Source organism: Pimephales promelas, chromosome 16 (genome assembly GCF_988280905.1).
Source record: "Pimephales promelas chromosome 16, fPimPro1.hap1.1, whole genome shotgun sequence".
In the NCBI taxonomy this organism is placed as follows: Eukaryota; Metazoa; Chordata; class Actinopteri; order Cypriniformes; family Leuciscidae; genus Pimephales; species Pimephales promelas.
Window position 1 is genome coordinate 11,252,684 of NC_142784.1, and position 23,299 is coordinate 11,275,982.

At 39.3% G+C, this 23,299-nt stretch overlaps 2 protein-coding genes and 1 long non-coding RNA gene across 4 annotated transcripts in view; 1 reads left to right on the top strand and 2 right to left on the bottom strand.

Moving 5' to 3' along the window:
* The window catches only part of fndc3a (fibronectin type III domain containing 3A), a 107,816-nt gene extending 98,813 nt beyond the window's left edge, over positions 1-9,003 (bottom strand). For both annotated transcript variants that reach the window (XM_039660054.2, XM_039660051.2), the window contains exon 1: positions 8,606-9,003. The gene's annotated coding sequence lies outside the window, so the exon portion shown is untranslated. The remainder of the gene's footprint in view (positions 1-8,605) is intronic.
* LOC120470507 (uncharacterized) lies at positions 7,615-12,625 on the top strand. The gene is made up of 3 exons (XR_005620552.2): positions 7,615-7,660; positions 7,764-7,871; positions 11,120-12,625. It is a non-coding gene; the product is annotated as an uncharacterized LOC120470507 (long non-coding RNA).
* A 3,853-nt stretch (positions 12,626-16,478) lies between these two features.
* The window catches only part of cysltr2b (cysteinyl leukotriene receptor 2b), an 8,139-nt gene continuing 1,318 nt past the window's right edge, over positions 16,479-23,299 (bottom strand). Inside the window, exon 2 of the mRNA XM_039660050.2 lies at positions 16,479-17,629. Coding sequence (XP_039515984.2) covers positions 16,579-17,613 — 1,035 coding nt within the window. The 5' untranslated portion in view covers positions 17,614-17,629 and the 3' untranslated portion in view covers positions 16,479-16,578. The remainder of the gene's footprint in view (positions 17,630-23,299) is intronic.

Below are 23,299 nucleotides of genomic sequence, written 5' to 3' on the forward strand. Positions count from 1 at the left end.
ATGTTGAATCGGCGTTGGACCGTCGGTGAAAGAGGGAACTCTGATTGGCTGTTCAGCTTTATGAGAGTTAAAGGTACAATATGCAGGATTTTTGCAGGAAAATATCCACAAACCACTAGGCCAATGTTATATATTTTGTTTAGTTTATTACTTACAATGTCCCAAATGCTTCCAACTAATTGTAAATCGTGAGAAAAATTGCGATTTTTAACCAAAGAAACGGGGCGTGTGAGCAGGGGTGAGGAGTCGCCAGTCAATGACGTCATATCCGCGTTACCCCCGGTTTCCGCCAGGTTTGACCTCGTACTGCAATAGTAACCATGGCGACAGACTTGGACAACTGGGTCGTTTATGCCCGTTATGCGAGCTCAACAGCGTGAGCGTCCCTAGCAGGGTTTTGTTCAAACATTACGGACCATGGCAAGCAGACTTTGAGACAAAAAGAGGACTTGAACGAAGATCAACATCTTTCGAGATGCCGAGATCTCCACGTCCGCGACTAACTTCGACTTGACAGAGACGCGAGTGTTGCATGTTACGTCAGCAAACAGGTGAGCAAATCAATGTATATAAAACTAATCAATGTGATATACACTCACCGGCCACTTTATTAGGTACCCCATGCTAGTAACGGGTTGGACCCCCTTTTGCCTTCAGAACTGCCTCAATTCTTCGTGGCATAGATTCAACAAGGTGCTGGAAGCATTCCTCAGGGAGTTTGGTCCATATTGACATGATGGCATCACACAGTTGCCGCAGATTTGTCGGCTGCACATCCATGATGCGAATCTCCCGTTCCACCACATCCCAAAGATGCTCTATTGGATTGAGATCTGGTGACTGTGGAGGCCATTTGAGTACAGCGAACTCATTGTCATGTTCAAGAAACCAGTCTGAGATGATTCCAGCTTTATGACATGGCGCATTATCCTGCTGAAAGTAGCCATCAGAAGTTGGGTACATTGTGGTCATAAAGGGATGGACATGGTCAGCAACAATACTCAGGTAGGCTGTGGCGTTGCAACGATGCTCAATTGGTACCAAGGGGCCCAAAGAGTGCCAAGAAAATATTCCCCACACCATGACACCACCACCACCACCCTGAACCATTGATACAAGGCAGGATGGATCCATGCTGTCATGTTGTAGACGCCAAATTCTGACCCTACCATCCGAATGTCGCAGCAGAAATCGAGACTCATCAGACCAGGCAACGTTTTTCCAATCTTCTATTGTCCAATTTCGATGAGCTTGTGCAAATTGTAGCCTCAGTTTCCTGTTCTTAGCTGAAAGGAGTGGCACCCGGTGTGGTCTTCTGCTGCTGTAGCCCATCTGCCTCAAAGTTTGACGTACTGTGCGTTCAGAGATGCTCTTCTGCCCACCTTGGTTGTAACGGGTGGTTATTTGAGTCACTGTTGCCCTTCTATCAGCTCGAACCAGTCTGGCCATTCTCCTCTGACCTCTGGCATCAACAAGGCATTTCCGCCCACAGAACTGCCGCTCACTGGATGTTTTTTTCTTTTTCGGACCATTCTCTGTAAACCCTAGAGATGGTTGTGCGTGAAAATCCCAGTAGATTAGCAGTTTCTGAAATACTCAGACCAGCCCTTCTGGCACCAACAATCATGCCACGTTCAAAGTCACTCAAATCACCTTTCTTCCCCATACTGATGCTCGGTTTAAACTGCAGGAGATTGTCTTGACCATGTCTACATGCCTAAATGCACTGAGTTGCCGCCATGTGATTGGCTGCTTAGAAATTAAGTGTTAACGAGCAGTTGGACAGGTGTACCTAATAAAGTGGCCGGTGAGTGTAGTTCAACATGATGAAAAGTTACAATATGATATGTATGTTATTCTCTAATGTTAATCTCGCTTAGTCTCATACAGCCAACAAACAACCTAACAACATTAAACACACTCAAATGCCGTTTAGTGTGATAGTGAAACTGTTAGAGCAAGTAAAGCAGCGCTGTGTTACCTCAAGTTTAATTCCTCGAATAAACTGACCTGTGTGAGTAATTCAGCGTGTAGTTCGGTAGAATTAAATGTCCTTATTCCTTTATATCCGCGGGACTCGCGTTGCGTTTGGCACTGGTACTGGTTCATACCACAGTCATGTTAAAAACATCACTGTATTCACTCATCCATAAAAGATCCATCAGCTTGACGGCAAGATCCAAAATAACGCTTAATGCAGAATATACATCATTAATATACGCCTTTGTTATTGTAAGAGGTTAGCGACCCCTGGTGGTGAAACAATCTTGCATATTGTATCTTTAATCCCCGAGAATAATAGCAAATCAGAGGGAAAAGAAGTCAAAATGGTAAAGATAGAAGGCTGTTCTTATGTTAAGTCATCTTACCTGGGTGTTCCTCAGCAAATATTTCAATATTAAAACGAGCGGAGTGGAATAAAGAAAGTGTTTAGCAAGATTGATATTTAAAACAGTAAGCATTCACTTACTTTGCTTTGATTATGGTTTGTGTATCTGCAGCGCCGGCTTCCCCTATTTGATTGAGGAATATAGACTAATATATCTGCAGAAATAGACAGTTGTCTCATTTACACTCAGGCACAGAACGTGCATTCTAGCTAACAGTCACCAGTTGTTCTTTCGGTGTGTTCAAGTGTGTTCAAATGTGTTTTATTATGATTATGAGCGAGCACGATGACAGTGTAGGTTTGGAATAATGTTACAGTTTCCTTCTGATAGACTGTATACTTCATTTTCTGTGTTATGCATTAATTTCTGCATACTTTCAAAGTGTACAGCAGATTATGGCTGCACGATATTGGAAAAAAAAAACTGATATTACGATATTTTGTTTTTATGCGATATATAGTGATATGAAATTTTCACCAGATGGCTTGAATAGCTCTATTTGGAAAGAATTCATCATTCTAGACTGATTAGGGTGATTTTGTAGAGAGAGAGAGAGAAATAAGTAGCTCTGATTTAATCACTCTGTGAAAGAAAGATTTACCAATATTATTATAATTTCCACTATTATAAGTGCGGAACTTACGTTAAAATTATGAACAATACTCGCAATCCCAAGCCGAAATTCAAGCTCAGCAACCACGTATTGATACAATATATTCAAAATATCATACTAAGCATTAGGGACGAACCGATATGAACATTTTGGCCAATACCGATAACCGATAATTCTTTATATTTGAAAACCAATAACCGATATATCGGCCGATAAATCTAAATCCAATTTTTTTTAAATCATTTTTGAGAGCCTGATTGCAATAACAAAAAGTCTCACAATAAAAAATCCATTTCCCAATCACACAATTATAATGTTCTCATTATAACTTCATGTAGCCGATATGACAGCCCATTTAGCACTTAACTATATTTTTTCCTTTTTGATTCCAGTCATATTTCAAGCAATTAAAGGATTAGTTCACTTTTGAAAAAACTTTTGCTGATAATTTCCTCACCCATGTCTTTCTTTCCTCAGTCGAAAAGAAATTAAGGTTTTTGATGAAAACATTCCAGGATTTTTCTCCTTATAATGGACTTCCATGGGAACCAGGTCCAACCGAGGTCCAAACGACAGTTAATAACAGTTTCAGATGCAGCTTCAAATGTCTTTAAACGACACCAGACGATGAATAAGGGTCTTATCATGCGAAACGATCGGTTATTTCAAAACTTATTCCAAAAATGTAACTTTTCTAAGGACAAATGCTAGCCTTTCTCCATTCTGTGAGGCGCGTTTGCAACGTCACATAATACGTAATTACGTTCAAAAGGTCACGGGCGGCGTAGCCAGAAGTACAGAGTCAGAGTGTTTACAAGTTGAACGCATAGGTTGAACGTGCAAACTAACTCAAACGCCGTTTACAAAAAAGGAATTAAAAGGTAAAACAACGATGTCGGACGATTTTGATTCTGTACTTTCGGCTACGTCGCCCGTGACCTTTTGAACGTAATTACGTATTACGTGACGTTGCAAACGCGCCTCACAATATATTACAAGGCTAGCATTTGTCCTTAGAAAAGTTACATTTTTGGAATAAGTTTTGAAATAACCGATCGTTTCGCATGATAAGACCCTTATTCATCATCTGGTGTCGTTTAAAGACATTTGAAGCTGCATCTGTAACTGTTATAACTGTCGTTTGGACCTCAGTTGGACCTGGTTCCCATTGAAGTCCATTATAAGGAGAAAAATCCTGAAATGTTTTCATCAAAATAAACCTTAATTTCTTTTCGACTGAGGAAAGAAAGACATGGACATCTTGGATGACATGGGGGTGAGTAAATTATCAGCAAAAGTTTTTTCAAAAGTGAACTAATCCTTTAAGATCAATCATGTTGAACTGTGCACATCTGAAGAGACTCAGGTGTGAAGTGATGAAGTAAATAATACATTATTTATCAGCTTTAATATATCAGCCAAATGTTATTATCGGGCCGATAACAATAAAAATTCATAAAAATGAACAAATATCGGCTGATACCGATATGGTGACCGATATATCGTGCATCACTACGCATAATTTATCATATGACCAATTTTTTCCCATCCCAAGTGAACAGTAGTGGTGTAACTACAGCTCTCATCACAATCTAAAATACATGCATTTCCTCAGAACACCGTGTCCAAGATAAAAGATAAACAAGTTTGCTCTATGCTGAGATGGATAACAGATCTGCGCTGTGATTGACAGGTGAAAAAGGAAGCATGCATGCTCTAAAGCAGCAGGGAACATAATGAACAGCACGTGATTTTACACAAGTCTCTTGTATGCTGAGCAAAGCATGTTGCAAATAAATAAAAACAGACATTTGGGAAATATAACTCAATGAAATAACCATGCAGCTGTAAATGTGGACGATAATATTACAGCGAAAAGACTCATTCAAATCAAAATAAGTAAATGTAGCACAGCATGAAGCGGTCTAAAACCAGCAATGATGTTTGCATAGTTATTAGCCATGACTCTATTAATAAATAACCAAGTGCCCTGCAGTGCAGTGATGGGAAACTAGCTGTAAAATAGCCTCGGTGTGTGAAAAACAAAATAACTAAGGCTAGTTAACGTTTTAAAATTATCTCATTTTTAATTGGGTCTTCTTCACCATAAAACCCTACTTTTATGTACTCTTTAAAGAGGTCATTACATGAGAAATCTAATTTTTTTACATATATAAGAGGTATTTATACCATTAAAACATCCCGCAAGCATTTTATTAAGCATCAACAACATCTCCTTTGGATATTGTGAGATTTGTGACATTGGTATATATGTTTGCATACGATAGGCCCCGCCCACTGGCATTTAGTTACTTAAAGTCCCCGTGAACCGGAAGTTGCAAACGACTTTTCTCCAGTGTTGTGACGTATTTCCGAGAGAAACGGAATACTAAATGAGGCAAAATAGTGGGCGTGGCTTTTTTTCCAACTAGCACCTGATTGGATCTAGAAAAATGTCTCGCTCAGCGCTCGCAAACACACAGCAGCTGTCAGTTGGAGGGGCGTGGTTATGGATGTTAAGGAGACACCCAAACCGTAAAGCCTACGTCATCGGGCAAGGTCCTCCAATGCAAAGGGGAGGGGCATTTTCAAAATTTGATTAAAGATTATGAAGCCAAAAAATGTTTTTGTGTGGATTGACTTGCATGTATGAATTGTTCACCACAAAACTATCAATTTAGGCAAACAAAGTAAGTATGGTCAATTTTGATTTCATAGGGACTTTAAAGTCCCCCTGTAGTCAATCATTTGATCCCTTAAAACTCATATTTAATCACCAAAATTACATATTTTAAATGATTTTTTCCTTGGAAAAATAATGTTATGCCTTTAAATAAAAATTTAGTGTTGTTTATATGTCTGTGTTGCTTTTAATATGCTTTAAGACAAACCATGTGCAAATTCATAAATAAATAAATGGTGTTTCTGACCTCACAAACTACGCTGTAACCAATCAGATCAACGATGGTCAACAAGTGGATCTCTGAGCTGGTGTGAGTGAGTGGAGGCGGGGCTCATTTGCATATTCATAGAACTGCGTATACTAAATGAGGCAAGAGTCATTTTCACTGTGTGCTGCATGTACAATTAGTATTATCTTGTCTTTACTTGAAAAACAATCACTGTTTACTTCCTTTTAGGGATGGGGCGGTATATGAAAATTTCTTCTCACGATTATAGTGTCCAAAATTATCGTGATAATCAATATTATCACGTTTTTTTTTTAATGAGATAAAAATGTTCAAAAGGAACTGATGCTCACATTGAAAACATTTCAACAAGTTTTATATTTTAAAATCAACAAACAACAAAAAAAAAGCAGCTCTATGCATTTTTTTTAAAAGTAACACCAGGGAACTTTTCAAACTTCATAATATATTTCCAAGTCTCTTGTGATGGTACATCAACTTACAATAGGTTGAATGACACGTCTGCCATAGCCTGACGGAGTCTGCAGCGTTTTTAATCGTACTTTTAAACGTCGAGTTTCGGGTAGTAACCCCGCGAACAAAGAGAACTACAAAATTCGACTGCATGACGGCATATACGACACTTCCACCACCTCCCCCACTTCCTTAAAATCGGACGTGCGAGCCAAATGTTATAGTCATGGCCGAAGATGCACAGAAACACAAGAAAGCAAAGCTTTTATCGGAGCAAAGGCAAAAAATATCGACATTGGGCCAGCGTTTTCTCGCTGGCGTGAGCTTTTTTTTTGTCTGCCTGACTATGTTACGGAAGCTATCTTATCCTCCGTTTATCTTCATGAATCAAGTAATGATAGTAGAGTAGCGAATTATCAATCTGGTAGCTAGTAAACGATATTCTACGAAAATCCTGGAATGTTTTCATCAAAAACCTTAATTTCTTTTTGACTGAAGAAAGAAAGACATGGACATCTTGGATGACATGGGGGTGAGGAAATTATCAGTAAATATTGTTTTTAAAAGTGAACTACTCCTTTAAAGGCAAAAAAATGAGCACACCTCAGATTTGGTCCTTTTAAAAGGCTGGAAAATCTCCCGAGCATGGTCACTGCCTTCTGCCATTCCTTCTCGAATAAAATAAATAAATAAATAAATAAAAAATTGCGTCAAACTGTTGCTGGCCAACAGGATTTACAGTGAGTTATTAAAATCGCGATAATCACACGGTTTTAATGACAATTCATTTTTAAACGATAATACTAACCGTCAGTACATTTTATCGTGGTTTATCGTGAAACCGGTAATCGTCTGCAGTAAATTACAAAAAAAATACTGCAGTAGGATTACAGACTCAAGAAGTTTCCATCTAATTTCAGATTTGTTTGTTTTTTTCAATTCAAACAATTTATTTCCATAAGTAAAATATCAGTCAACCACTAGTCTGCTCTCACAGTACTTTGATTGGTTTCAAGCCCAACACAACTAACGTGTTTGTTCGAAGCATTTGACTGCATGGTTGTATTGTAAAGGAGGCGCAGTGTAATGGAGAGTTCACAAAGATGCTCGCACTGAAAGATAAGGCTCTGACAACAGCTAAAGCTTTGCCTGTAAATACAATCGAAAGTGGCCATTGACACTGTTTTCAATGCAATAGGGTTATCCAATCATAACAGCTGATAAAGGAGCCGTCCACTATAAACAGATCATTTCAGACAGGGGGTCAGAATGAGGTTTGAAATTGTATTTTTTATAATATATAACAGTTATTGTTTTTTGCCAAAAAGAAAAAAAACTAAATAGTATAAGTGATCTAAAAAATAATAATAATTGTAGGTGGTGGTGTGAACATAATATTCCCACAAAGGAATTACTGAACATTTCTGGCATCTGGTGGTAAACTGGATATACCAGGGAATGAAGCTGCTGAGTCGATTTTTAAAGGTAAAGTACTTGTTTTGTTGTTGTTTGTTTGTTTGTTTACACTTTAAGCACAAAGTGAGTTTATTTTTTTTATTTTTTATATATTTTATTTTGAACATGTAAAAAAAAAACAAGAAAACAAAACGATACATACATATAAAAAAATTAAAATTAATATAACTGCTAAACAAATTCATGTACTTCTAAGCACAATCTTCCAAAATGATTGTGGTTCAAATTAGAAATTCCCATGTTCAAAGTTTAAATTGAACATTTTTGCTCAGCATCACCGGCACCCTCCAATTGAACACTTTCGGAACATCGTTCATTGCCGATAGAACGTTCGGATCGAACATTAAGTGAGTTATGCAAACGCCCAAATCTAATACTTTTTTATTTAACGCGACAAAATGAGGAGCAAACTGCACGCGCATGCTGTCCAAACATGCAGTCTATCTAGAAAGCTGTAGCTTTTGAGACACGGCCAGAGTGAGTATAGTGAGTGACTGCAGCAGTATTTAATCTGCAGCTCTGTGATCAGATGACGTTGACGTGTGCACTTCAGGCCCTACTCTGTTTCTTTCATAAACACTTAACCATATGCAGATCATTGCACATAAGTGGCTCAAAAGAGAGATCACTTACACTATCAAACCTAAATGCGTGAAGTAACGTTAAATAAACGCGCATTCTCTGTAGTGAGCATGCAGTGCAAATGCACAGTTTAGTAAAAACAAAATCGTGAATCGACTCACCAACAGCTCGTTCCGCTTCGTATATCTTATTCTCCCGATCGCTCCTCTTCTTCAGGTTGATGTGTATGTGTGGAGGCTTTAAAAGCACTAGGCCAGTGTGTGTGTGTGTGTGTGTGTGTGTGTGTGTGTGTGTGAGAGAGAGATCTGGATCTCTATAAGCTACGTGGCTCTTTCACACTTTAATATTACAACAGTTTACAGTCTCAGCCTTTATCCACTCGCTTTTTCCGACGTCTGAAAGCGTCCAGGGGTCGAGACGGGTCACGATCTTCCAAAGCAAACAACTTTTCCCCGTAAGTGTTGTTAGTTTTCACGGCCACCTCCATCCACAGCGAGCTCAGGCTCTTCAAGCGTCTGGATAATCGCCATCATTTTCCGTTCACGAATGTACACACACGTCACTGCGCATGCGTATCACAGCCGCGTCGAATTTCATTCCTTTCCTCTTTCTGTTTGTATAGTTATGCAATATTATAGCCTTTATTTTTGCTGACGTGTTGTTGACGGGGAAAATCGAAACAGACTAGGCTGCATAGAGTGTAGAATCTATATCCGGTTATATTTATTTCAGCATTCTGTTATAAATTATATGGAAGCTTGTTTCCGCCATGGATTTAGTCAGAATTGTAAGATTTAAACTATTTTGAGGGGGAAAAAAAGTTAGTCTTTTTTTTCCCCCTTAGAATTGGCCTGATAACTCGCAATTGCGAGTCACAATTCTGAGAAAAGATGTAGATGTAAACTCAATTGTGAGAAAAAAAAGTCAGAATTGTGAAATTAATAGTCGCACTTCTGTCTTTTTTTCTCTCACAATTGACTTTATATCACCCAATAATTCTGACTTTATATCTCGCAATTCTGACCTTATATCTCGCAATTCTGACTTTTTATCACCCAATTCTGACTTTATATCTCACTATTTTGATTTTATATTATGCAATTCTGACATTTATATCGCAATTCTGACTTTATATCTCACAATTCTGAGAAATAAAGTCAGAATTGCGAGATATATTGGCCTAACCAAGCAATTGTGAGAAAAAAAGTCAGAATTATTTATTTTATTTTTATATTCAGTGGCGGAAACAAGCTTAGGCTATTAGGCCTAGCCTATTACAATTATTTTTCCTGGCACTAGAAAATTACTTTTCAAATTCTAATTTCATATGTCCGACTACCTGAAATCATGCCTGAAATGTTCAATATTATGAAGCTGCAGACTCGGAGCCTGCATCTACAGTCCCCCACCCAGAGTCCCGCATTCTCAGACCCCTCGTTTTTCAAACACAGCGCCTCCTGCTGTTCAACAGATCGAATAACACCCGCACACGGAGTACAGCGCACGATTATCCAAATGCAATTAAAAACAATAGGATGCAATATTACGGTCTCCAAATAAATTATCCAATAAATATTTGCGTTCCCTGCTTAATGCATGTGCCAAAAAAAACAATTGTTACTGATGGAAGGGATACAATTACAGATTGAACTTCAGAAAAATAGTATGTGATATTATATTGCTAAAATGTTTTTTTTTTTTTATATATTTTTTAATTCAAATTCCAAATTTTCTTTCAGTTCAATCTATAATGGTCCAATTAACATTACGATGCTAACATTACAATATCTGTTTTTTTGATATTTTGATTGCGAAGCAAAACAAATCAGAATAGACAAAAAAACAATAATAAATAATTCTGTCCTTTATTTAATGATCACCTAAACATCATCTTGCTGTAAAGAAAAAAGGAAGAAAAAACTGTGTTCGTGACTTTACTTTTCGTCTTCAATTGCATTTAAAAAACCTCATATATAAGTCGCTTTGCATAATCATAAGATTATATGTTGCTGGATTCGGCAGGGGCAACTCCATCGATATGGTGTGGAATAGCCTACAACATAGGCCCGATAGCACATGTCTTATGATGTTTAAAAAAGAAAGAAAAGAAAAAAGAAAAATATGTTTGCAAATATTAGTTACCATGTAGCACTGCTCTGTTGAAGTGTCCCTTGAGATGTTTTTGAACTTTGGACAACTTTGTGGGTTTGAAATATATGGGGGCACAGAATGGGCAGTGAAAATAACTGCAGCATTTATGACATTTCTACAAAAAGTCCAAGGTTAAAGGCTAACGTAAACGTAAGCTATATAAATGTTTTTGGGGGGAAGAGGGCGAAAAAACATACATTAACGGCTCAAATCTTGTTACAATCTTTACAAATATTAAATGGACTATTCATATGTTGTATCGATGAGCTAAATTAGTTTTAAATCAAACGAGTAGGCTACTACGATTCGCTAAATAAAATTGAAGATAGCCTACTCACGTTTTAGCTTAAGTCCTTCACATGTTTATCCGATACAATTTGATAGGAGGCGCTGTCTCGAAAAACGAGGGGTCTGAGAATGCGGGACTCTGGGTGCAGGGGGACTGTAGATGCAGGTCTCCGAGTCTGCAGCTTCATACTATGATAATGTTTGGAGGTTTCAGTGTTTCTCATTGTACCCGACAGATGGCGACACAGCTCGTGTCAACAGATCCCCTCCCTCCGACAGGGGGAGCCCTCACTGTCACTGTTTGTGTACAAACGCAACGCTTCTGGGTCTCTTTTTTTTCCTGAGCTAGTACTTTCATACAGCAAATGAACACAAATATAGGCTACCTTGAGCACTTCAGTCAATCAAGTTTTTTTTCAGAAGCTACTGCTAAATATGTCAAAATGTGAGCTATTGGTCATTCATGATAATCCTTTAACATCCCAGTTAAAAATGTCAAAGTCAAATACTTAGGTATGTTTATGAGGATGGGTCATTTAGAACATTTCGATGTTGATTAAACTTTGGATAATTGTAAATTAATAATGAATACTTGGCTGCAGAGAGACATTGGAATAATTTTATTGACAAAAGTAGGCTAGAGAATCTTAGATTCATCTATTCATGTTTCTCTTAACATTTATTAATTTAGCTGATGCTTAGGCTATATCCAAAGTGACTTACAACTCTTTAGCTGTTTCTGCAAAAAAGATAAAGGCAGCTAACAAATTAAACTTTGATTTTTTTTATGTGGAAAATGAAGAGTCATATACATAAAGCGATATGATTAAAGATTATGAAGAAGGTGGTCTTAAAACGATTGACTTTGATATTATGAATGGGGTCACTTAGATAGGAATTGCAGTCTTTCATTAATGATCCGTCCTCTTTCTGGTTTGAGATTACTTCTATCATACTCAGTAAATGTGGTGGCATATTTGTTTTTTGTTTTTTGCTGCAATGTGACTGAACTTTCCAAACTCCCTGTAAAACTTTCTGCTTTCCATCAACAAGTTTTATTGATTTTCAAGCATAATTATAGCCCTCATAATATGTCAATCTGGAACAACAGATGTATAACTGTGAACAGAAAATCTTTGTTTATTGATGAGTGGTGGCAGAAAGGCATGGTCAGGTGCAATGGACAATGTTGGAAATATATTAAACCATATACAATTTAAGCTGCTAAAATGTATGAAAAAAACATTAAGAATATTCCATTACCGATGGTTAAATTAGTAAGTGAACATTTGAAATATTTACCTAAACTACAAGGACTTATTATAGAAAATATAAGCTTTGTTGACAGAAATTGTTCTAACAAATTCTTAAGAGACTGTTTAGTACATCAATGTTTCCCTAGACCAGTATTGAGAAATTATATTTTTCGTCATTATAAAAAGGAAGAAGTGTGTAAAATTAGGACAAATTTTCTTGTTAATCCTAAATGTAAAGAGGTGCACTTTAAAATTTAAAATCATATCCAACAAAAGAATTTTTAAGAATAAGATTTAATGTTGGGGATTCAAATTTATGTCAAACATGCAATGATAGAAACAGTTGAAAACTTGTTTATTCATTGCATGTTGGTAAACAAATTTTGGAATGATGCGTTGAGCTGGATGCAACGAAAACTACCTGTAAAGCTGATACTGTTTTGGGAATTTGTTAAGTTTGGACTATTAATTAAGGATAAAAAGTTATCTTTTGTAACTAATAATGTGTTGCTTCTGTTAAAATTTTATATACACAAATGTACATTGTTCAAAATTCCTCCACGGTTATCGGTTAAGGAGGAATTTGGAGTACTGTATATTTGGAGACAGTGAGAAAGATGAAAACCCCTATAGTAGTGTATTTGTAGTCCTTATTGGAAGATTTTGTTTTTTTTTGGATTTGAAAAAACGTCCTTTATTTATTTGTTCTTTTTTCATTTGTTTGTATTATTATTTTTTTTATTTTACCTCGTCTTCAAGTTACTGAGTCAGATTGTTTGTAAAATTTGAATCTAAGAATGTCTTTGTGTTAATGTTTTACAATTATGTAAAAAAAACAAAACAAAAAAAAAACGCACAGTTTCTAAAACACATTTCTTGAAACCTTCACTCACTTTCTCAAAACCTTAAGCTCAAAATCAAATTTCCAAACCATATTCAGAGAACCTCTGACTCTTCTGGTAAAAATCAAACAATCGCCTCAAAACCATTTTACATGTGCTCTTAATAAATCAATGCTTTCAGATCATACACACAGCGAGGCTATAAATACTAAAAAATGGAGAACACAGCAGCCAAAGCATGCAGTTACAGGAAAAAAGTATACAAAGTAACAAAGTTAAAAAAAAAAATGCAGGCTAAAGTAATGACAACTTATATAAGGTGAATAAATTGTATACTGCATGCACTGCAAGTATAGTATTGTACTGAATATTGTAGGTTATTGAATGTTTATCAGCGCTATACTGTGAAAATACAGTGACCCAAGTGCAAAAGCCAAACAGGTTACAGTAAAAAAAAACATGCTACATGTGCAACTGCTTTTGAAATGTCGTCTAAATCCAACGCATGTGGCACTCTTTAGCGTCAATATAACACGTACAGAGCTTTGTTCGGTTATGGGTAGGGTTAGGGTTAGACCACTAGGAGGCGCCTTCTGCCCATATATGAATCTGCGTCTCATATTGACGCTAAAGGGTGCCACGTGCTAGATGTAGGCGAAATGTCAAAAGCGTCAGTAGGCTATGACAATATGACGCCTTGGGATGAGAACGGGATGGAAATTCACAGTTGATCAGGAGCGAATTGAGCGAAATTGTGTATACTTGTTTGGGACAATGTACAGTTTCACTCTTCAGCTAGAGGGGTTTGAGCATCATCCACATTTCAGGACGGCGCTCCTTCCAGCATATTCTCCTCTTGGAGACGGAAAGTTTATCATCACAACAACTCTTACAGAGTAAGTCTTCTTCTAGCGAGGGAAGAGGTCTGGAGAAGTTGAGGCACAAGGATGGATCCGGCATTCACGGCTTTTTCCCCTACAACTCGTGAAAATATGTGCAATGATGTTGATGAAATTCTTTGACCAGATGTAAATGAGAGGCAAGATCTATAAAGTTCATTGATTCAATGATTGCAGTACATTTATTTATTTTGGGTGAAAATGTATCGTTATACACCTAAACTCGCCTTTAAATAACTTTGAAGAACATTTTATTTTCATTCATGTATTTGTGTTTCTAGCTACAGCTGAAATCAACAGAGAACACACTGTAGTTTTGATGATAAATGCATTACTAAAATGCTGCATTATGCAGTAAAGTTAGAGTGTGTTTGCTGTGTTACAGTAATTGGAGGTGTGTCCATGTTGTTTTGAGAATGTATTTTCTTTTACCTCTGATGTATGGAAGTTACTTTATGTGTGTGAATGATAATGTCAATTCCTTGGCAATACACTGTAAAAAAAAATTTTTCAAGATTTGTTATCACAGCATTTTTTCTTTTGTCAAATCAACTTAAATAATTTATTCAGTTGAGATAACTTATTATTTTGAGTTTCTGATGATTAAATCATTCTGCTTAATTGTATTAACTCACTTTTTCCAGTTCAATCAACCTAAAATTTTAAGGCAACCAGGTTACTTACTTTTTTACTGTAAGTTACAGTAAACCAACAATATTTTTTTATGAGTGCAAAGTGTGATGTCAAATCTGGGAGGTTACTCTTACCTAAAATACAATATATATACAGTTTTATACACAATTGTATTCTGTTAGCTAGACAAAAAGCATCAGTAACATTGTCAATAGACTGAAAGGTGGACATGAGAGATATTTCAATGGTCCTCTGCCATAGTGACAAAACATCTAAACATTTTGACTTGAAGTGCTTACACAATGCCAAAGGGACTAAGCATTTTGGGGCACTGACTGGTTTAATGAGAATAAGGAAATTTAGTTTTGACACATGAGTGAACTGTTTTGGGAGAGGTATGATCTTTTGCAGGTAAACCATAGTGTTGTGCTGAACCATCCACGTTATTTTGGCAAAAGGACCAAGAGTGTTGAGAACGTGCGGTTTGTTTCAAGCAATTGAGAAGGATCTTTGCCATTTTTGTGGCACTGACTCTTTATATGAGAAATGAATTTAGTTTTGAGAGGAGAGGAATGAGCTTTTGCAAGTGAGCTATAGTGTTGTGCTGAACTGTAAGACTGTTTTGCCATATGATCTTAGAGTTATGAGACTGTAATTTCTGTTTCAAGAAATGAGCCAAACCTCAGTTACAAAAAAATGACACAAAACATTTTATAATATTGCTATAATTATTTTATAATCATTTTAACACTTGCATACAATTTAATTTCAATGTCATGTTACAGTTACAGTAATCATAAATGTTATACTGCAAAATTCGAAATAATTAGAAGGCTAATTAAATCCATAAATAGGCAAGTCAGTTTTAGCAATATGATAAAAAAAATAATGTTAAAATTCATAGATTTAGTAATAGATACAGTAGATGGATGGATGGATGGATGGATGGATGGATGGATGGATGGATGGATGGATGGATGGATGGATGGATGGATGGATGGATGGATGGATGGATGGATGGATGGATGGATAGATAGATAGATAGATAGATAGATAGATAGATAGATAGATAGATAGATAGATAGATAGATAGATAGATAGATAGATAGATAGAAACAATCTTTGAAACATTTACAATATTACAACATCAACATAACTGATACACATCAAAACAAGTATTTTGATGTATGCAATTACTGACAAGTATTTACAAAAAATCAATAAATTACTAGCATATGTTTCCTAGAAGGGTATAAAGTGTATTTTTTATCTAGCTTAGTTTTGTTTAAATATTCATTTTGACTCTAAAATATTTGCTCTAAAATTCACTGAAATCACCTTAATTCCTTAAAGGGATAGTTCACTCAAATACACAAAACATACAGAGCTTTGAAGAGCATATGTTACAAAAATAACGGCTTCATTTCTGGGTTAACTATCTATACAAATGAACCAACGTTGACAGAGTAAGAGCACAGAAGAAAAACAGTGTTTCGGTCAGAAAGATTTGATGGGAAATATTGATTTCACATTGAAAATGTAAGACATTTGTCTGAAACCCAAAACAAGCAAAATTAGACATTTTTCCTCAGGAGAAACATCTGGCAAGCAAAAGACTTTAAAGATTAAAGACTTTAATCAACTAAATATCACATCCAAGATTTAACTTTTTATATATATATATATGTATATTTATTATCCAATAAGAGGACCTGCACAAACACATTTTCTAAATCAGTTCCTCCATGCGCCTCCACAGATCGTGTGATTGGATAACTGTACCATAGCCAGCAATCACATTGCACACCGTCTAAAATGTTGCATTAGTCATTTGTGAATTCCAAAGCCGAAGTCTGACCTCGAATGGATTTGGATACCTATTCTCTTGAACACAAAACAGTGATTTATGCAATATTCACATGAGTTCACAGCTCACAGCTATGGTTGGAAACACCGCTATTGTGACATTCTGGAGGTTAATCAAGTGTTTCCGGCATGGGACCACAGAGCCAATCTTTTTCCAGGAATTTCCTCTTCAAGTCCCGACAGGTCCCAAATAAGGGCTCTAGATCAGTGTGAATTTTCTCTCAGCATCACTGTTTATCTTCTCCAACACTTTCACATTCTGCTCAATTATACAACTCTGTCTTCTGGGTGTATTCTGTCGCCAAAAATTAATAAAGTTTTCCCCAACGAAAAAGAAAAGCACCGGATCCAGGCAACTGTTTCCCGAGGCCAGAACGTGTGTGATGACCGCGGCCTTTCTCAGGCGTTCGATGTGATCACAGGACTCTCCGAAACCATTGTCTATAGCGGCCATCTCCGCCTCCAAAAATAGAGTTCGCACGACGTGATACGGCATAAAGCACACGAGGAAAATCAGCAGGACGATGATCACGAGAGAACAGGACTTCTTGTGGTTGAACTGAGACCTTTGATTTCTCCTGGTCTTCCTGAGCTTCAGCAAATAAAAGGCCGCGAAAATGTAACACACCGAGATGACCGCGAAGGGCACGACGAAGCCTAAAAACAAAGTGACGCGATTTAACACGATGATGGTGCTCAAGTGGGACGGGATCAGTTCCAGGCATTTGATCCGTCCAGATTCCAGAGACGTCCCGGCTTTCAGGAGCGGGATGGACATCAGGGCCACGATCAGCCAGATGACGACGCATATCGCCCAGGCTCTCCGAGAGGTTTGCCAGCGCACGTATGCGAACGGCTTCACGATGGCCACGAAGCGAACCACGCTCAGGACCGCGAGGAGGTAGACGCTGCCGTACATGTTGATGTAGAAGACGTAGGACATGATCCGACAGGTGACGTCCCCGAAGGCCCAGTTGGAGCTCATGAGATAGTAGGCGGCTCGGAAGGGCATCGAACACACCATCATCAGATCGGACAGAAGGAGATTGAGCATTAGGATGTTGACTGGAGACAAAGACACTTTTCTTCTCAACGAAGAGGAAATGAAGAAGAACAGGGATATGAGGTTGCAAAAAAGCCCAAGGAAAAACATCAACAGATAAGCAATCGGGTAGACGTTGTGCTTGAAGTCACTGATGGAGCAGTTGTTCGATGTGGCGTTGGGATACTCCATGGTTGGGTTGGGAATCCTGTGAATACAGTAAATCAAAGACATCACATTAAAGAATGATATGGATTTCGAATCTCATTTTCTAACTAGACGGTGTTTGTTCAATGTCAGGCTCCATGTTTCCAAGGCTTTGATTAGAACTAACAGAAGGTTTGGGAACACTTTCCTTGAAATAAGACTGATGTGACACCTTCATAACCATAAGTAGGGTTTATGCATGTTTATGACAACTATTGAGTGTCTTTCACTCAATAATGACATTTTCAATGCAAATAATATAGCTGCGAGCATCGATGTTGGGCCCAAGCCGGTGGCACCGCGAAGGCTTAAAAAGTTATAATGGCCTCATGACAGCCAATGTCAAAACCAACCACACGACAGTTTAACTTAATTTTTTTAAAAAAGACACTGATGGGTTATGATGTATTGGTTTATGTCAAGATGTCATAACAAAGACATGTCATGTCATAACTGAGCGAATGTCACTTTAATGACAGTTGTCACGAGCATGTCATGTCATGATTATGAAGGTGTCATGTCAGTCTTATGTACACCCCTTCAAGTAAAGTGTTTTTATCAATCGCTTTAACTCAATTCTTCAAAATATCTTTTTTGTGTGTTGAACGTTGTAGAAAGAAACTTTTACAGGTTTGAAACAACATGGGGGTGCGCAAGTGATGGCGAATTCTTCCTTTTGGGTGAACTAACCCTTGAATTGACTGTTTACAGACTGTGAATATGCAAATTAGCGCCACTTTCACTGAATCGCACTTGCTCAGAGATTCAACTTGGTCAACCGTAGTAAATATTGGTTCAATTCAGCCATATATGATTGAACCTGAAACTGTTTCAGAAGTAGCAGGAAGAGTGAGTTATACAGGCATGTCTACAAGTCAATAGTCTCTCAGAATGCGTTTTATGTATCTCTCTACAATGTCGGACACATAACGGTATTTGATACACTACCCAAATGTTGGGTTAAACTGTAACTTTAACTGTAATTTTTTTAACTGCATCTTTAACTCAACATTTGGGTCTGTCCATTTTTGACCCAAATTTGGGATTGAAACAACCCAGCATTGTTTTGAGTGTATGATTAGTCTTTTGCCTGATTAAGTTATCGCTAATAGAGTGCCGAAGTTACGACGTCACTCTGTAGGTTAAAACGCGGAAGTGAGTTAGCATTTTAGCATTACGGTTCTCTCGCTCTAAAGCCTATGGGATTTTTGAATGGGTTTTTGCTAAATCGCCTGAAATAAGGTCTGTGGTGAACAAAGCCTCTAAATATTTTCACGTTTTGATCTATGACATAGAACACACAGTTATAACCTGCTTGTGGTTTTTTAAACTTTATTGTGTCTGATTGTGTTTTTTAAAAACTTTATATAGGCTTCAAAATGTATAAATTTTGGATTACCTTGTAAAGATTTATCTTGCTGGACAAAACGCGTAAGGGTCACACTCACAACCCTTTGTTAAACACAGATCTTATTTTTTGCGATTTTCCAAAAGTCTATGGGGAAAATGCATTGCTTTTCGACCGAGGGAACCCATGCGCCGCTAGCTTCCGAATCGTCCTACAAAGTGACGTCATCACTTCGGCACTCTATAAGATCATGCTAATGTTACACAAACCCTGTTCCCATTCAACATCTCAGAGTAAGGCAACTGACTTCTAAAAATCAGCATCCTTAGCAATGCTTTGAACATCATAGACCAGGGGTGTCCTGCAGTGTTTCTCCAACCCTAAACACACGTTCACATGCTCATCAAGCTCTTCAAACCAGGCTGTGTCGAATCCCCGCGTGTGAACAGAAGATGGCACTCACAGCTGAATCATCCACCCATCCATTTTCCAAACCGCTGGTCCAATGTGGGTACAGCGTAATATCATACAGGTATACATTCCTTTCAAATGAATGATTAAATTGTCTGATTAAGGTTTATACATGCTAGAGTTCAAGGTAAATCCTTTCATTACCAACGGAGCTGCCAGTTTGCTAAGTTTCAAATAATTATTAAACAGCACCCACAAACTATGCAAAAGAGGCAGGCCATCTGACGCACTCAGTGTCAGAATTCACTCACTTGCTTTCCTTCACTATATTAACGGAGTAATGTAGGGATTTTGAATGAGGATTTAGGGGGTGATTTCTAACTTCCAGGAAAGTGTGTTGGAGCTAAAGTGTGCAGGATGTGTCATGATTCTGCCTTCTTGTCTTTGATTTTCTCTAGTCGTGAGGCAGGATCATGACAGAATCATGTTTTGTGTGCAAGCGCATGGCCTGTTTGGGCCATGTGCTTGTGTTGTCCCGTGCACTTACCCCGCCCCCTTGTTATCCTAGTCTTGTGATTATTGTCTAGTCAGTTTCACCTGTCCTGGTCATTAGTGTTCCCCTTTATAATCCCCTTGTGTTTGCGGTCCTGTGTCGGTTCATTGTTTGAAACATGCTGTGAAACCTGCTGTGAGATCTGTTTGTTGTTTTGTGAAGTTTGCAGTGAGTAATCCCTTGAGTTAACTGTTAATCCAGAGTCTGTTCGTGTTTTAGTATTGTTCCTGTCTTGACCTCAGTTTAAGTCTAGTGTTTGTTACCCAGTCTTGTTTTGCCCCCTCGTGGGCTTTGTTTTCCTTTTTTGTCCTAATAAACCCTGAGTTCATTGTACACTGTCTGCGTTTGGGTTCATCATCCTTCCACTTCATAACAGAATGAACCGACCAGAGAAGAACCCAGCAGACTGTTTGTCTTTCCCCAATAGACCACAACCGGCTGACCAAGAATTATGGTGGCAGTCGGCCATCGCAGATAGTAGAGCTGGAAGACTTCCATTTCCTCCCCAGGGTGAGTTGTCCCTGCAGAAGTATGCTCAGGTCGTTGAAGAAAGGAGATTCTTCCTGCCTGAGGTCCTGGTTTCTCGCTATTTCATCGCCGGTCTCAACTCTCCACCTCCGTTGACTGAACGGGAGGAGCTCACTCGTCGCCCATTTCAAGCTGTGGTGGATAGCTTATCCCGGAGAGAGTCACAGACACCCACAAGCTTGTCACCACCTGCCAGGCTGCCAGTGATCCCGGAGGGTCACATTTTAGCCGTGGTTACGCAGGGGAACCAGGCTCACTCCACTTCGGCTCCCGACGCATCAGCTGCACCCGCAAGTCTCCGTGGCAAGCGAGAGAGACGGCTGTCGTGGGAGTCTACTTCGGGGGCCTCTTCAACTGAGACCACACTTCCTGTCGTGCTTCCCCAACCGGTCACAAGCCTGGCTATGTCCTCTGCTCCACGACCCAGGAAGAAGAAGAGGAAGAAGGGAGCCTCTGGTCCTCTGTCTCTCCCAGAGCCCGCTCCAGCAGGCGCCGTCCCAGAGCCCGCTCCAGCAGGCGCCGTCCCAGAGCCCACTGCGGAGAGAGTTGCGGCCGATCTAGCCGCAAGAGAGATTCTGCAGTCGGTTTCTGCTCGTCAGGAGATGCCCATCTCTCTGGCTGCCAAGACCCTGTCTGACTATTTGTCCAGTCTGATCAAGATCCTCGAAGTGCCTGTCCTGTCCTGTCCCTGAACCCGCTGCTGTAAGCGCTGTCCCTGAACCTGTGTCTGTAAGCGCTGTCCCTGAACCTGTGTCTGTAAGCGCTGTCCCTGAACCTGTGTCTGTAAGCGCTGTTCCTGAACCTGTGTCTGTAAGTGCTGTCCCTGAACCTATGTCTGTAAGCGCTGTCCCTGAACCTGTGTCTGTAAGCGCTGTCCCTGAACCCGCTGCTGTAAGCGCTGTCCCTGAACCTGTGTCTGTAAGCGCTGTCCCTGAACCTGTGTCTGTAAGCGCTGTCCCTGAACCTGTGTCTGTAAGCGCTGTCCCTGAACCTGTGTCTGTAAGCGCTGTCCCTGAACCTGTGTCTGTAAGCGCTGTTCCTGAACCTGTGTCTGTAAGTGCTGTCCCTGAACCTATGTCGGTAGGCGCTGTCCCTGAACCTGCAGCGGAGAACACCACTCCCAAGTCGGAGAGGATGATCGTCGGATCAGAGTCACCTTCTGTGAGCTCTGTCCCAGTTTTCCCTCTGCGATCTCCTACCACACCCCCCGTCATGAGTCCAGCTTCGTGTCCATCGTTCGCTGTACCCCCAGTTGCTATCCCTGTTGTGACTTCCACTGTTCCCAAGACCTCGTGTGTTTCCCCGGTCAGTCCTGTCTGCGCTCAACCCCGGTCCCGGACTGTTTCCCCATTTGTCCCTGTCCCCACGGTCCCTGGACTTCCGTTTGTTTCCCCTGTCTCCCCTGTCATGGCTCAACCCCGGACTGTTTTTCCCTTGTCCCACACCACTCCTCCCAAGCCCGCTCGGTCCTCTCTTCCTAAGTCCACTCCCTGTGGTCCCAGGACCCCTGTCCCACCCACCCACCCTGGACAGTCGCTCAAAGACTCTGTGTTTCCTCCACCTCCTCTGCCTTGTATGTTGTTTTTGATGTTTCACCCCAATCCTGTCGTTGTGTATTTTTGTATGCCTTTGTTAGTTTTTGCTATGTACTGTTGGTTTGTGTCTTTGTCACAGTCTGTCATGTCCCGTGTTTAATGTCCCCTTGAGGAGCGTCTGGAAGCCGCTCCTTAAGGTGGGGGTTCTGTCATGATTCTGCCTTCTTGTCTTTGATTTTCTCTAGTCGTGAGGCAGGATCATGACAGAATCATGTTTTGTGTGCAAGCGCATGGCCTGTTTGGGCCATGTGCTTGTGTTGTCCCGTGCACTTACCCCGCCCCCTTGTTATCCTAGTCTTGTGATTATTGTCTAGTCAGTTTCACCTGTCCTGGTCATTAGTGTTCCCCTTTATAATCCCCTTGTGTTTGCGGTCCTGTGTCGGTTCATTGTTTGAAACATGCTGTGAAACCTGCTGTGAGATCTGTTTGTTGTTTTGTGAAGTTTGCAGTGAGTAATCCCTTGAGTTAACTGTTAATCCAGAGTCTGTTCGTGTTTTAGTATTGTTCCTGTCTTGACCTCAGTTTAAGTCTAGTGTTTGTTACCCAGTCTTGTTTTGCCCCCTCGTGGGCTTTGTTTTCCTTTTTTGTCCTAATAAACCCTGAGTTCATTGTACACTGTCTGCGTTTGGGTTCATCATCCTTCCACTTCATAACAGATGTTATTGGCCCTCTCCCTGTCATAGAACGTCCGTGGAGAAAAGGTCCACATGTTGACAGGATTGGATCGGTTTACATTAGTAGGAAACAGGGGCAATTTCAAACCGCATTTGTGAGTCTGTCAATGGTTCTCAGCAATGGTGTTGACTGATGAATTTGTGCATGATTTGTCTTAATGCATATTGAACATTGAACATTAAACACTTGGTTTTCACCACAGGGTGTCTTTAACACCCCAAAAAATCTTAACTAATTTTTCACTTGACTTGCTCCATCTGTACTAAGTGCATTGTCAGTAAATCACCCGCAGAGCTTTTATGGGTTTGTGGTCTTGTATTGATTTACCCTGTTTGGTTAATACCAGCTCCTAGTTTCATGTTCAGATTCTAATGTCCTGATTGTTTAAGCAAATTGCACATTTGTATGGCATGTAAGTACAATTGTCTCCACAAATGCAAAATGCTAAATGCCGTAAGATTGTAGTACCATAAGATCACAATCTTGTGTAAGATATACAAGTAAGATGTGTAAGTAAGATATAAGACATGTTCCTGGATCAACATATTTTGTTGATTCTGG